This window comes from Haemorhous mexicanus, chromosome 9 (genome assembly GCF_027477595.1).
Source record: "Haemorhous mexicanus isolate bHaeMex1 chromosome 9, bHaeMex1.pri, whole genome shotgun sequence".
Lineage (NCBI taxonomy): Eukaryota > Metazoa > Chordata > Aves > Passeriformes > Fringillidae > Haemorhous > Haemorhous mexicanus.
Genome location: NC_082349.1, coordinates 10260077 through 10275183, shown reverse-complemented (window position 1 = coordinate 10275183; position 15107 = coordinate 10260077). Strand labels below are relative to the sequence as shown.

General features: G+C 51.5%; 1 protein-coding gene across 4 annotated transcripts in view; it reads left to right on the top strand.

The window, feature by feature from the left end:
* RNF220 (ring finger protein 220) overlaps nt 1–15107 on the top strand; it is a 213065-nt gene that overhangs the window by 118087 nt on the left and 79871 nt on the right. For all 4 annotated transcript variants that reach the window (XM_059853963.1, XM_059853964.1, XM_059853961.1 and 1 more), the window contains one exon: nt 12806–12935. In XM_059853963.1, coding sequence (XP_059709946.1) covers nt 12806–12935 — 130 coding nt within the window. The remainder of the gene's footprint in view (nt 1–12805; nt 12936–15107) is intronic.

Genomic DNA, 15107 nt, shown 5'->3' with positions numbered 1-15107 from the left:
AGATCCCAGCAGCAGATTAAGAGGCCAAAGCATCAGGATGTGTCCCCACTTTGTGCTGAGCATCTCTCTCTGGGGAGGGAAGGCTCTTAGGGCAGATTTCACCTTGTGCTGAGGGGTCAGCAAAAGACTCCCATGCCACTTAAATCCCACTTAAGTACTTTGCACAGGGGTGAAATTAACTCTCTCCACAGAATAAGCTATCAAGAAAAACTGATCTAAAAATCTACGCTGGGCCACAACTGAGCCACGCTTCTATTAGCAGGTAAAAAAATATTTCCCATCCTTGGAGTTAAATGAGCCAATAGTTCAATCACAGAGCGAAAAGCGGCAATAGAGACAGGGATGCTGAGTGCCTCAGGTATTGGGAATCTATGCTAGGAATCACAATAAGGAGGACTCGCCTGTGTTCTCTGTGTTTAGCAGCAGTGCTATTCAACAACCTATTTGCAAATGCCATCTTCCAAAGTCCTTTTTTCCCCCCTTGTTAAAGTTGCAGCGATAATAGGGCAATTACAGTGCAATAAGCTAAACGCAATCCATTAGTGGCATCACAGCCATTTTTAGATCTTGGGAAAAAAAAATCAAAGCTGTTTAAGTTTTCTTATTATGCACATTAAAAGGCAGGCAGCAGGGTCTGATCAAAGACACCACCACCCCTGTGCTCCCCCCCACCCACCTCCTGTCCCTGCGCCTTGCCCCCCCTCTGTTCATTAGTGGTCACAGCTGTGCAGTCGGCCAATTACTTGGGAATAATAAGTACATTTTGCAGTAAATTAAATATTAATTAGTCCTTGGCAGGTTGTTTTGGGGTTTTTTTTTCTTCATTTCCCTCTCTCCATCTGAAAACAGTGGAAGGGATGTGACACTGCTATTGCCTGTGTCGGCATGTGGGTGAGAGTGGGGGAGGCTCTCCTCCATCCCTGTGCTCCTTCTCCTCCAAGCTGGATTGCAGCAAAGTCTTTCCTGCTCTTCCTAGAGGGTTCACTGCTGGTGGACCAGGATTTGCAAACACATCCTCAGCTTGGACGGTACCTTCTTCCAGCCTGGGTATATCCCATCTCCGCCTGGCTTCCCATCTTGCATGTTCCACTTGGGCACTTAGCTCTCCAGGCAGAGCAGCATCCCTGATTGCTTGTGATGTGTATGTGAGGCCTCATCCTGCCCTGCTCCTGCACAGGACCCCAACCCAGACAGTGTGGTGTGCCGAGTGATAAGGAAGAAGAGTAGTCCCTGGCCAGAGGTTCAGAGGGTCCACCCAGGGCTCTGGGGACAGAATGACCTAGTGTGGATTTCTCTAATTCCCTGGAAGTCAGACTGCCTTGAACAAGTGCAGACCCTGGGGAAAAAACCCTGCAGGCACTAGTCAGGTGAAGCTCAGACCAGATCCCAAGCATAGATCTGCTGGGACAAGCAATTCCTGAAAGTGAGCCAGGTGAGCTAATTTTGATGTTCTCAACATATCATCATATATTACAATTTAAAGAATGAATGCAGTGGAAAGAAAAAATGGATGGGAAGAGCAGCTAAGCTTTGCATAGGAGGGATGAGAGCCTGACGTGAAGGGAAGACCTGTCCTTGCTCTGGAACACCCCAGGAGCACTGCAGAGACAGACACAGGAGTCCCTCAGCAGTCAGGACAGGAGGGGCAGGTGCTCTGGTGGCTCACCCGTTCCCTGCTGGCATACTCCAATTGGAGCTGCCGTCCCAGTCACCTGCCCTATGCCTCCCTAAAGTGCAGCATTACTTCTGCTGCCTGTGGCCAGACAGGAGGCAGGAAACTAGGAGATGGAGTCTTAACATCCAACTCACCATTCATCCTTTGTCCTTGCCACCAATGTCAGCGTGAGCAGAGAAGGGGGCATTTTGTGCTCCTTTTCCTTACAAATCCATTACCAAGAGTTTCTGGTGCAGAATGAGCTGTGCTAGCAAAGGCAGAGTAGTCTGTGCCTGTTGGCAGATCCCAAGGTAAGAGGTTCCACTTGTTCAGCTCTTGGATTTACACTTTACTAAACAGCTCTGTGGGCTGCCTTGTGATGTACCGTGCATGACTTCGCCCCTTGGTGCTCTTGAGTGCAATTAAGTTGTGGGCTTTTTTTAAATGTAGCTTGACAATATGCAGGTTAGGTTTGTATTTTATTTACAGCTTTTACTTAGGGACCAATAAAACCCCAGCTGGCTAATGTGAGAGCTAAAACTTGCATCTCACTCTTTGCCTTGGATATCTTTTCTATGGTAAACTGTTTATTTGTGTTTCATCTTGCACAAGCTCCTCTTTCCATGCTGAGAAGCCAAGAGCTCCAGGGGCTCTTTGAAGACTATTTGCTATAGGATAGCAACTGGAATTCTCTTTAAACATCCGTGCCTGCTTTGTCCTATAACTGGCCTCTTGGTGTCAACACACAGTTTTGTGCGAGTTTCCTGTGCAAAGCTAACATTTGCACATTCCCCTGGCAATTGTGCTTCCAGATCCCTCTTGTTCAAGCATATCCCATCATTTATTCTTGCAGGAACGAGCAGCAGTTACTCCACGTGCCAAATCAGAGGCAGCACCAAGGCCTCTTTAAAAAGGAAGATTTAACTGGGTTGGGAATCACCACTGTGCTGCTCGTGTAGGAGGAACGTGCTGTGTGACCTATGTGTCCAGTCAAAATGGTCCACATTTGGATTGCAAGTATGTGGTCCCCCTATCTCTGAGCTCCAAGCTTTCATCACACAATTAAAGTGCAACAAAATCTTCTTGCAAAATCCCAGTGCATTTCACTGTCAGGCCATCAGACATTTCCACCTATGAGCATCGCCAGACACTGACCCTGGCATGCCAGCAGAGCACACACGAAGGGTGAGATGGCACCAGGCTAGTGACACAAATCATGCTAAAAATGCCAAATAGCTGTGTTTACATGCATTCACAACCCAAGGGTCGTGCTCTTGCCGTGAAAAGGGAGATGAACCCTGGTGAGATGGGAGTGATGCTCCCAAGGATGCCTCTGGGAGGGAAAGATCAAGAACTGTTGCTCATAATGGCACTGGCTGCTAAAACAGTCAAAATAATCAGGGGGTAGGGAGGATGCTGAGGGGACAGATGCAGCTGGGTGATGAGTGCCCGTCGTTTGCTGGTGCATCTTCCCAGTGGCACCCCAACGTGCCCATTCTCCCTGGGGTGTTACAGGGCTTCAGTGCACGTACCCCAACATCCAGCCCCTCTTTAAACCCCGGCAGTGGTCGCTGTTACATGGATCAAAAAGGCCAGCACGAGCTCTATGAAGACACAGAAGGGAAAATATTTTCTTTCTCTCCAGTGTTATTTTTCACTTCTTCTCTTTCCCTTTCTGCCATCTCATGACTCTCTAAATTCATGGGAGCTCTTCCTCAAGGTGAAATGAAGGCTCTGGGCTGCATTTGGTAGTGCCGACAGCAGGGGATGAGGGTCAGGGAGGGTTAAGCAGGGAGGGGGCAGTGCAACAAGGCGGCCTGATCTAGTGATTAAACAAAGGGATTCAGCCAACATGTGTAAAATTAAGTGATCAAGAGTTGATTACAGAGTGCATTGATTGTGTACTGATGGATTAAACAGAGTCGTGCTCGGGATGCGATTTTCCGAGCCGGGCACGAAAAGCACAGGCAATTGACGTGTTGGCCAGAAGGACCCGCTTCTCCCAATCCCTGGCTTTTATACATTCTCCGGATAAATCTGCAGAGAGGCCCGTGGAATTATAATCGATTATCCATTTCTCAAAGTCACTTAAGGGCCCTGAGCTACAAGCTAAAGTGCCAGTGCTGCGAAGAGGCATTGGGTATGCGCCGGCATGTGCAGGTGCTGGCGCGAGGGGAAAATGTGGCAATGACCCTGTGTGCTGCAAGCTGATGAATCTATTTTCTTGTAGGAAATAGTTTTGACAGTTCAATATCTGTGTTTTCGATATGTGCCCCACACATCCCCGAGGGAGGAGAAGAGAGGAGAGGAGCTGGAATGTGGCAGGGAGGGAGTGGGTGGGAGGTAGGGAAAGACTCTACAACATCACCCCTTCGAATTATAGGTGTATCAGTATATCACCAACTTCACAGACTGCCCTCCAAGTCAAGGGCATTGGAGCAGCATGGCTGCTTGCAAGTGTCTTCTGCAGCCAGGATGGGGCTGGAGCACCTCTTGGGGTACCTCCCTGGGCTGTGGGGGGACCTTCAGCATGCCCCAGCCTACTGGCAGTGGGGTAGTTCCTAGGCTCTTGTTTCCATGCCAGTGGTGAAGGCAAAGATTCATTTCCAGGCTGATCCTCTCTCAGGATGCAGTCAGGTCCTTTGCTGAGAACTCACAGGAGGAGAGAGGTGGGGCTGAGACAGCTGAGCAGCTGCAGCCTGGTGCAGGATTATCCTGCATGTTTTATAGGGAGCTGCATGTGATGGTGGAATGAAGCTGGGGGGAGAAACCCCTGCAGGTCTTCCCCAGTCCCAGCTGCAGGGCTGTTGCTCCCACTATCAACTGTATCCCTGTTTCTGCTACAGATTAAGCAATCATGGCCCAAAACAGGCCCCAGATGTGTCCAGACCTCAGACCCCAGCTCTTGTACAGTCTCCCAGCCAGATACAAGAGTGTTTCTGTGGAACACCCACCTTTTCTAGTTCCCACTGCCATTATTTTTTGGCATTTAAAGAAGGTGCTTTGCTCCAGGTCTTTCCATCCCTGGAGTTGATGCAGAGCATGGATAGTTAAGGCACACTTTGGCAATGCAGCCAAACAGCTCCTTCTCTCCACCCTCTCCCACCAAGCCACCAGAAACTCCAGGTTGGGTGACTCATCTAACCAGCGACAAGAAGTGGCCCTTGTAACAGCAAACAGGGCTGGAGGCCAGGCCCATTGGTGGATATTGCCCAGCTGCCAGCCCTGGGTACACAGCCCCAGGCATTCCAAGTGTCTGAGGAGGAGGAGGAGGGATGGTGAAGTGACAGAATCATTCCCCACACTCTGTCCCGCCATGGCATGGGACTGAGAGAGCCCTGGGGTCTTCTGCCTCACTGCTATGTGCTGGGAATTGTGCTGTGTCCCAGTGCCTCATTTTGCAAGTCCCACTGAGGAAGGACTGGCCATCGGCCATGGAGTCTGTAGAACTGCAGGCATGATCCCGGGGTCCCAAGGGCTCTAGGTGGTTTGTCCACAGCCTGGCCAGTTTTGAGTGCATGGTATAAAAAGACCCACGGGATGGAGGGCAGCTCAAGTATGGGGAGGAGCAAGGTGCATCATGCCCTAGGAGGTCCCCCAGGATAGAAGGCAGAGCTGTAGGATTCCCTCAGCAGTGTTTCTGCCATGCCATGTTCACTGAAGTCAGGGACCCTGACTGATGCTGGGGAGACCCAGCTGCTCCCTAGGACTTGTATATTTGGGAGATGAACTACGGTTAAAGGAGATTCCAGTTTCATTCCAAGAGCAGAAGATGGATGGCGGCAAGAAGATCCAGCTCCATGGTTGTGAGCTTTTCCCGACTCATACTGGCACCCATCAGAGAATCTGGAGCAGAGAAGGGATCATCTGTCTTTGGCCCCTGCTGACCTCATTTGATCAATCTCCAGCCCAGTGAGGGGTGTGGCTGTACACTGTAGTGCTTCCTCGGGAGAAGCCTGTATGGGCAGGCTGCCCAGCTGTGAGCTGGAAGAGAGGACAGGGAAGGAGGCAGTGCAACACCTTCCTTCGCTTGCTCCTGGTGTTTCTGTATTTTCTTCTTGTGAAACCCAGGGAAGTGCTTCTGCTCAGTTCAGCATCCCCACATGGAGCAGCACCATCAGCCTGTCCCAGTCCTCCTCTTCCTCTCTCCCTTCCAGGTCCCTGTCATGCTCTCCCTTTCCATCTCTCCCCGCAGCCTGAGTCCCTCTCATCGGGGATTCATTGTCTTGTCAGCCTCTAGTTAGCCGGCATGCGTACGAATCATAAATTACCCCGCCCGGGCCTCTGCTATGCTTCAGCACAGACAAAAAAATTGCACTCCATCACCGTGTCTCCTGGCTTTTAGTGGTATTGATCAATGCTGCTCCCTTCCCGCCCCCCCCCTTTTCATTTTAACCGAGCCGGTTAAGTGCAGTATCTTATTTTGTGCTGGGACAAATGAAAAGAATATTAGCAAGGGCTGAAATATATCTCTTTTTTATCTCTCTGCTACTTTTTTATTGAATCTTTCTGAGTAGGTGGCTTTCCGCAGGATGACAGCCTCATGACAGGCTCCTCATTAGAGCTGAGACAGTAATTGTGATGCATTTCCCTGCGCGGCCTTTTCACTTCTCCCCCCCCCTCCTGCCTTCCCTCCTCTCTCCCTTTCCCCTGATTTGTAAAGTGATTGGATGTACAGACTCACTCCGTTTCTTAAATTATCGCCCAGCTCAATCCATCTTCACTGCCCCACACCGGGCAGCCATGATCTCCGCGGATGGAGAGCCAGGGTTGGATCACAAGGGGTTCCTCACCTCTCCTGCTGCCGGGCTGCCACTGGCCATGAGAAACACGGTGCTGGACCCAACGGGACCTGCAACAGCCTCTGAAGAGCCCAGGGTGCTGTTCAAACATGCATTTTTACTGAGTGACCCATGGGACCAGCCTCACCTGGGGTTGCCTGCATGGCAGCAGCGCTGCACCAGTTTACACCAGTCCTCTCCAGTATCCAGCTTGTCTGAACAGGCAGCTACAAGAACAACTCTTTCTTTGGAGGGAAATCAATATTTTAGCAAGCTTTTCTGCCTCAGATCTCTCTCTAGTTTTTACTTTCAAGAGAAGCAGGTGTATTTTCTAAGCTGCTTGGCAGCCTGGGCACCTTAGCAGGGAGCAATGTCGGGGATCAGGCTCTTGATGGGAATGCAACAGTCTGAGTACAGGTCTTCTCTGTGACCCAGTTTGTTCATGGGGTGGCAGAGGTCCCCCTGTCTGTCTGTGTCTCTGTGTGTTTTATACACCCTCGGTGTATAGAACCAGCTGTCACTCATCCCTGTGCCTCTCTTTGCTGGATTCAAGGCAGGACTGGCTCTGTGCTGTGCCAGGCACAATCTAAGTCCAGCTTCTGTGGATGCTCTGCAGCATCTTTGTGCTGTGATGCAGGAGTGATTCCTCAAAAATATTTTCTTACCTGAATAGCCATTTTTTCAGACCTCTGCCACCTTCCTGCCTGCACAGACCTCCAAAAGGCATGTGCTCCAAGGGAGGTCTGCTCAATGCTGGGTGATTCCTCAGTGGTCTGGATGTGCTTGCTGCTCTGTGGGGTGTTTGCAGAGTTAAGTCGTGCTGTGGATGCAGTCATGGCCAGACACAGCACTCAAACTTGGAGTCACCTCACTGCCTGTCACCATCTCTGGCACCAGGATCACCTCACTGCCTGTCACTGTCTCTGGCACCAGGATCTCCACTGCCCTGTGCAGAGCAGCTACTGCAGGGGCCAGATCCAGGGCACCCCATCCTGGGCAGCAAGTTGAGGTCTGCATCCCCCAGCCAGGCAGGAGCTCAAGGAATGGGAAGGCCCTGGTGGAAGGAATGGGAGGTGCCCTGACCTCACCTGCATGTTTTTGGGTGCCTATACCTTTTGGTACCAACCAGCAGGATCCAAGGCAGCGCCCAGCAGGCAGGATACTACTCCATGGGGACAGCACTGGGACCACACCAGTAAATAACAGGGAGATGGGAGAACAATCATCAACATTATTCCTGCTCCCTCACTTTATAACCATATATTTTTTGCCTCTACTGTTATTCTGGAGTGTTCTGCACTAACATATGAACCATCTCTGCCTTGAGCCACTGTTTTCATTTCCCCTCCTTGGCTGCCACTTACTACCAGGGCTCTGTGAGCCTCATCAGTTGTGGCGTGGGCTCACCAGGAGAAGAGTGAGTGTTTTGCTATTTCCAAGCTAATATGGGGCTTTCTTTGAATTATTGTTTTTTGAGCTGGAAGGAAAGGAGGCTTGTCACACAAGATACCTGCTATCAGTACACAAATAACAGCAAGCCCATCATCGAATGGAAAATAATCACCGCGGAAAGCGAGTTGCAGAGCAGCCAGAGGGATTATTACAGGCGCTGGCAGTGGCAATGCTGTCAAGGAGCCTGTGTCAGCACTTCCATTACCACCCACCTGGTTTAGCACAGCCCCCAAAGCAGGGCACAGGGCTGCGGGGCCCCAGCGTGGGGTCACTTCTATTCAGAAGAGTTTCAGATCAACTGGTTTTGATTAGGTTTAAATGATGGAGTGTTTAAGAGGGAGAGAGAAGAAATAGGAAGGTGAGATGGAGGGAGGCATCTCAAAGAGGGGGGGTTTGGTACTCAGAGAAGTGGAAAAGAATTTGAGGTAGGAGAAATCAAGAGTTGGGACTGAAGATCTGGTCCTCATGGGAACAAGTTTCAGCTGGTCACAAGGAAGGACAGCATGGGGAGCCACAGGTGGCACCGCCTGTGCCACCCTTGGCAGCAGTTCCTGGGGAGGCACCTGGCTGTGCATCAGTGCAGATGAGCAGTGGAGTTAAATACAATTTATTTCATTAATTTGGCAATTTGCTGAGCTCCTGTGCAGAGGGAGCCCTAATGCCTTGTAAACTTTGCTCATTGTGTGATGGGAACATTGTTTACTCTGTGCTGCGTAGTGGTGAGGGGCTGTATACACCCTGTGCTGTCAGCACTGTTGGTGGGCTGGGTTCCTCAGGTTTTTCACTTATATGCTCTCCAAAACAGTAGTTCACATTCTGCTTGTGAGGGAAAGTTCTGCCTTCCAAGTGACACACTCCCACCCTGCAGTGCTATCAGGGCACAGGTGCAGGGCAGGAGCAGGGGTGGCTTCATGGCTCCATGGCTATTCAATGTCATGCTCATGTTCCCAGAACCTGAGCCCAGCTCCCAGCCTGGAGCCCAGGTCCCGTTACCGGCTGCTTTGCAGTGAATCAGACCATTCCCAAGGGAATTATCTTGTATCCATATCAGTGTCACTGAATGAAGGATCCAGCCCTCTATCCCCAATGGGATCAGGAGGGCTTGGTCCAGTCCCTAGCTGGGCTGGGATCCATTTGCAGATGCTCTCTGAAAGAGCCTGTGGACAAATTCCTCCACACAGGGGTGCATCTGCGTATTGAGCACTCTGCTTTCAGAGCAGGAAATATTCGGTTTCAACACTTGGAGTTAAACATTTCCGCGGAGCCCAGGAGACCGTGCAAACAGCGGGAGCACCAAAGCTCTGCCTTTTCATCTCTCTGGCACTGGCGAGCGGGGGGTCGGCAGCAAGGGAAGCACGGCAGAGCTGCGGAGGGTAAACACTGGAGCCGAGCCTACCGAGTAACCAGAGAGTGAAGGGGAGAGAGAGGGGCAAAGAAAACAAAAACACAGCTGCCAAAAAACAAAAGCCTGAAAAGAGCCATTCAGTGTCTCCCAGGAGCGGGTTTGGCACAGGGCAGGGAAGGATAAGCAGGGAGCAGGCATAGGTTCCTCCCGCTCAGGGATATGGGCCCTTTGTTTTGCCCTGGGCAAATCAATGCCCTCTGCTCCATCCAGAGGGGTGAGCACTTACACCCTAGCACAGTCCAGCCACACACATGATGTAGCATCCTTTGTTTGCTCCTGGATATCAGGATGTCCCTGCTCTGGAGAGGAGAGGTGGGATGCATGCATCTCTCTCCACCCTGGTGTTCACAAACAAAGCCTGAGGACTTGCCGTGCCCATCCTCTCCCTCTCCTCATAACCCAGCATCCTACACCATGGAGATGGGTACCACTGCCTGGAGCAAGCCACCACAGCGTGGGTGTGTGCCAGGCTCTGGGCGTGCTGCAGATGTGGAAGCGGCTGATTTGGGGAGACGCATTCCAGGAGAAGCCTCTGTTGCACTGCAGGCCTGCAGCGGGTGCCACAGACCTGGGGAGGCTTGCGTAGGTGTCCTCCTGGCACGGGAGAGGATCCCCCCTTCCTGCCTGTCAGCTGCACTTAGCCCTGCTCCTGTGAAAGCGAGCTGTCAGGCCCCTGGGCCGCGAGCTGGGGCTGCTTCTGTCTCCTGCTTTGCAATCTGTACATCAGGGACTTGGCTGTATGTCCAGGTTCCTGTTCTCCTGCCCCTCTGGAAGCCCTTGCTTCAGTGCAAGCACCAGCCTCCCGCACTCACCGGAGCAAGGGGATCTTCCCCAGCTGTCATGGGGATGTGGAGTGACAGCTGTCACATCCTTCCTTGGCACAAATTCATCAACGTATCATTGGTGTAGCTGGTGGGTAAAGCCACTGCTGCTCATTTATCCTGCTGGCCTGGGCTGGGGTTGGGAGCAGCCATGGAAGACAGCAAGGCTTCTTCCCATGGCCTGAGATCCCTCCTGGTTGCCGCAGCCATTGAAATCCAAAGTCGCCTCTGCTTAGGAATATGCACCCCCTGGAAGAGTAACAGAGACCAAGCAGGGTGTGAGGGGTTGGGTGTGCAGAAGGTTAAACATCCCACCAGTCTGGTGTACCAGCTGGTCCCCAGCAGGGGACCCTGACTGTGCACCCTGACCCAAGGCTGCCAATCCCAGTTCTGTGGTCTGGGACAGTCCATCACCTCCTCCAGCAAAGGAACATCTCTGTGCTCCCTGTGGAGCAGAGACACAGGGATGCTCAACCTCTGTTCCACCCTTTGGTGCTGCTGAGAGCATCCCAGCCCCAGCAGCCACAGCTGTGGATGGTGATGGGGGCTTGTGGGCCCCATGGCAGTGGCCTGGGCCAGGAGTGGGGATGCAATGCAGCAGGGCGGAGGGCAGCCTGTTTACCCATCCATCTGTGCGCCCCACAGCAGGGATCCAGCAGGATTTCCCGTCCCTCAAAGGCTGCCTGTTTATTTTGGGAGGGAGACTCAGACAGCTCCATTGTTTTGCTGTGAAGTTGGGGTTATAAATAGCAGGTGGTCGGGGACGCTCCTGGGCTATTTTGGGCCCCCACTAGACAAAAGTGGAAAAGCTCCAAGAGGAAGATGGAATTACTGAAATGCCGACCTTTCCCTCAAGGGTCAGCAGGAGCTGGATGTTTGGGTTTGGGCTGGATTCTGGGCATTATTTAAACATGAGGAAAGGAGGAGAGAGGAAGATGTTCCAAGTTGTATGGGCTGCAAGCTGCCAAAAATCAGTGTGTCCTCCCCGGCAGAAGGGTGGTGGTAATGAGGGCCCAAGGCACCTGGATCTACCTGGGAGCCTCTGGGAGTGGCTCAAGACCAGGGGAGAGACCAGTCAGGTTTTCCTCCTGGCTTTGCAACTGGGAGAGTTCCCAGTGGAAAGGGAAGCTGGGAAGGTAGGGAATGCACCCTAGCACTGGCCTCCCCCAACTTGCCCCTTATGCCTCAGTTTCTTCCATCTCTTACAGAGGTGCTGAAGGAAAGGGCAAGGAATATCCCAGTGACAGCCCTGCTTCCACCAGGCACTTACACTTTCTCCTGCTGAGGGGCAAAGATAAGCCAAGGTGACACTCAAACTTACTTCAGACCCTTTCTCTTGTTAAATGCTAGTGCCAGGCAGTTATACAGGGAGAAGCAAGGACCCAGTAAAGCTGCTCACACCAATGTTTTATCCTTTGAGAAGGTCTGTTCCTTTAATGGGGATTCATTTAGCTGGGCTCCGCCATCATTAGGAACCATAAAATGGCACCTTTTGGCTCCTGATTGGGAGGCCACATTGCACACAGCCCCCTCGTATCCAGCACCGGCTGCTTTATTGTGCATTACTGCCTCTCACTCGGATTTAACCAATTTGATCCATGTCTAATACATAAATAAATAATCCAGCAGGAGGGTTCATGCTGGATGACAACAGGCAGCTATAAAGCACGCTTCCCCCTGCCAGAGCCATCTGAGCCAGGCTCCGCACGCCCTCTCATGAGCAGAGCTGCTAGTACAGCTGGGAGAGGGGGCCTGGGGACCTGAGGGCTTCCCTCTTTTATGGGAACTTCATTGTTTGCTTTAGAGTTTTATTTTATGTTAAATAGACGCTGTATATTCCTTACAGAGGGGGCAATAAAGTTTCTGAGCTGGAAGAAATTGGCTTCAGATCAGGGAGCGAACCAGGGAGATGTGGCTGGGCAGGGAAGCAGAAGACAGGATTGAGAGTAAGGAGGGTGTGAGGAAATGCATCGCTTGCAGATCTGCCCCAGAGACTCAACCCAGCTAGGGATTAGGGTACACAGGCAGCCCCACATCTCACCCAGGGGTGATACAGCTCCAGGGGGCCCAGAACTCCAGCAGCTGTGGGGTCTGGAGCTGCTGGTGGTGCAGGGGGGACAAGGGGCCTCAGCCCAGCCCTGGGAAAGGGTGAGCAATCCTGGGTGGGCATCTAGACCCGCTCCCTAGTGCATCCACAGCCTCACACCACGGTTTTCCTCTGCTGCCCAGCACTATGTGCCCATGGAGATTTGCTCTGCCCTTCATAGAGACAGTCATCCTGACCCACCCAACTTCAGGAGTGTCAAGGAGGATGATGATGGCTCTTTATAATGAGTTAATAGGAACAGTGAGCAGTGTTGAGTCAATCATCTACTCCAAGTCATATCACCCAAACCTCAAATGGTGAAGCTGGGTTTGCACAGGGGCACTTCCAGAATGTAGCTGTTGCTGCTCTCCCTGTAAGAGTGGAGGGCCCACAGCCAGGCTTGGGATGCTCTCCTTGCTGTGCCACTACAGAAGAGAGCCAATCCCTGCCCCAGGCACTGTAGGATGGGGAGAGAATTAGGGCTATATCATGAGAAAATCCCTAGATTTCAGTCTTGTGCTAGGACAAGAACCAAAGAAGAGCAAAGACGATGCTGATGGCAGCTGATATGAGCTAAAGCTTTTTCTCTTCTTTTCCTTCTCACAGGCAAAAAGAAAGCAACTTTGTTTGACAGCCAGGCTCCAATCTGCCCCATCTGCCAGGTCCTTCTTCGCCCCGGGGAGTTGCAGGAGCACATGGAGCAGGAACTGGAGAAGCTCACACAGCTGAACATCAGGTAAGCAGCTCCCTGGGGTCCATCAGCACCCCTGGTGATCTGGTTGGGGCACCTGCATGGGGCAGAGAAGATGGTGGTACCCACAGCTACAAGATGTGGGGGATCTAGTGCTAGCCAGTGGGGCAGAAGCATTTCCCCGGAGTTCATTGCAATGGTAAAGGCAGGCAGAAATTCCTCACGGAGGTCACAGACATCCCTTTCCCTGGGGACGTGTGTGTAGTGAGCAGTTCTCGTTTTGCTGGCATCCTGTGATGGAGCAGCCCTGCAGCATTGGTGCACACTGCTCCTCAGCTGCCTTCAGCTCCCTTCTGCTACCCTCAGTGCAAAAAAGTCACCTATTAAAAAAAAAAAAAAAAGCCTTTTAATTGCTAGCAGTTATTTAGGAAATGGCTGCAGCCAAGGGTTGGCAAATCCCTGCCCCTGCCTTAATAAAAGTCAGCAGCCTTGGGAAAGAGCGTGTTTATTTCAATTATTAATGAATTCTCCGGTCATTAAAAGGTGAGGAAAGGAATCAAACTGCGTACTAGAAGCAAAGTTACATCAGCAGGTGGTAGGAGAGGAGGGACAGCATGTGTATCAGTGTGTTTGTGAGTGTGTATGTGTGTGTGTCTGTGTCTGTGTGTGTCTGTGTGTGCCAAGGTGAGGGGTGCACATGGCTGTGCACAGTGTGGAGGATGCAGAATCCATCCCTGCTTGGCTTGGATCTTCTTGGATCCAGTGATAGGCGTTGCAGATGGAGGAAGCAGGAAGGAGCTTTAGTTAGAGAGAGACCTCTCAGAATGGATCTGGGTTGAGATATCCCAAATTTGGCACCTGCACCCTCAGGCTGACACCCACGTTCCCCGTGTGTTGCTCAGGAAGATAGGGAAGGGGGGAAGCAGGGAACAGGCAGCCCATTTATCCCCCGTGACACCCAGTCCTCTTGCAAGAGTAATTTATGGTGTAATTTGGGCCACATCCAACTTAATAAAGGGCCACTGCAAATTAGTGAACAGGTTTAAATGAACAGAAGCAATTAGTGCTCGGAGGAGCCCATCAAAGAAGTTGAGCCAATATCGGAGTGAAACTGAAACTGCAAGCCAGGAGCAGAGGCTGGCTGGCGCGAAGTGGTGATGGGAAGGTGGCGTTTAATGGGAAAGGAAAGGAAACCCTAAATCATAAAGTGTGACAAGGGCCATTGTGGGCCAGCTGACAAATGAAAAAGAATGGCATTATTCCTTTAAATAACAGCAGCAGTTAGAGAGGAGACAGCTCTCCCTGGCTTGCCCTCGCTTCCCTGGCCTGCTCCACTCGGCCACACAGGCGGCGAGGAAGAATCAGAGGTCTTTATTAATTATTAAATAACGACTCCCTCCATAGTGTGATAGATAACGTTCAATCTAGGCGATGGATTCAGGCAATGGAGGCTAATCTGTAACACAGCAGCTCCGCATAGGGATGGGTTCTCCCAGTCCTGGAGGAAACCGAGGCAGGGACCAGGGCAGCAGCAGGCAGGAAGGGCAGGAATTGTGGGCAGGATTAGCAGGCAGTGGGGTGTGATGGGGTTAAGTCCCCTGCACTGCCCAGCCCCAGCAGGCAGCTCGCTACAGTGGGTAGCTCCGTTTCCCATTCCCCCACCTTTCCTGCATGGAGAAGCCAGGAGCAAGAACACATCAACAAGAGAAGAGAGAAACTAATAATGATCTCAAATAACCCAATAAACATAAAAATAAAATGTAGGCCTATAAACGCGACGGGCACTGGCAGCCCTGGCTGCTCCCTGCCAATACCGACTTGTTACCGAAATGGCCGAGCAGCTGTTACTTATCAGTCTGATGGGGAGAAGCAAACCAGGGGGCTGCTTTCCAAGGGATTTTTTTTTTTTTTTCTAATTTAAAGAGGATGCAGCCAGTCATGGCTTGTGGTGTTAAGTTTTAATAAACCTTAATGATTTGCAACAAAATCGTAGATTTCCTGTGCTTGGGGTTAGGAAGTCAGATCCCCTCCTGCCCACTGAGCTTGCAGCACTGGAGGCTTGGTGGGCACTGGATCAATTCTGGAAAAGGGATTTCTCCAGGAGCTTCCAGGGGCTGAGATACAAGGAAGCTGTAGGCACCTCCTGGATGATGCTACCCATGTCCCAGATCACCATAAGCAACTCACCCACTCCAATGAACCCCTTTCTCGGCTGGT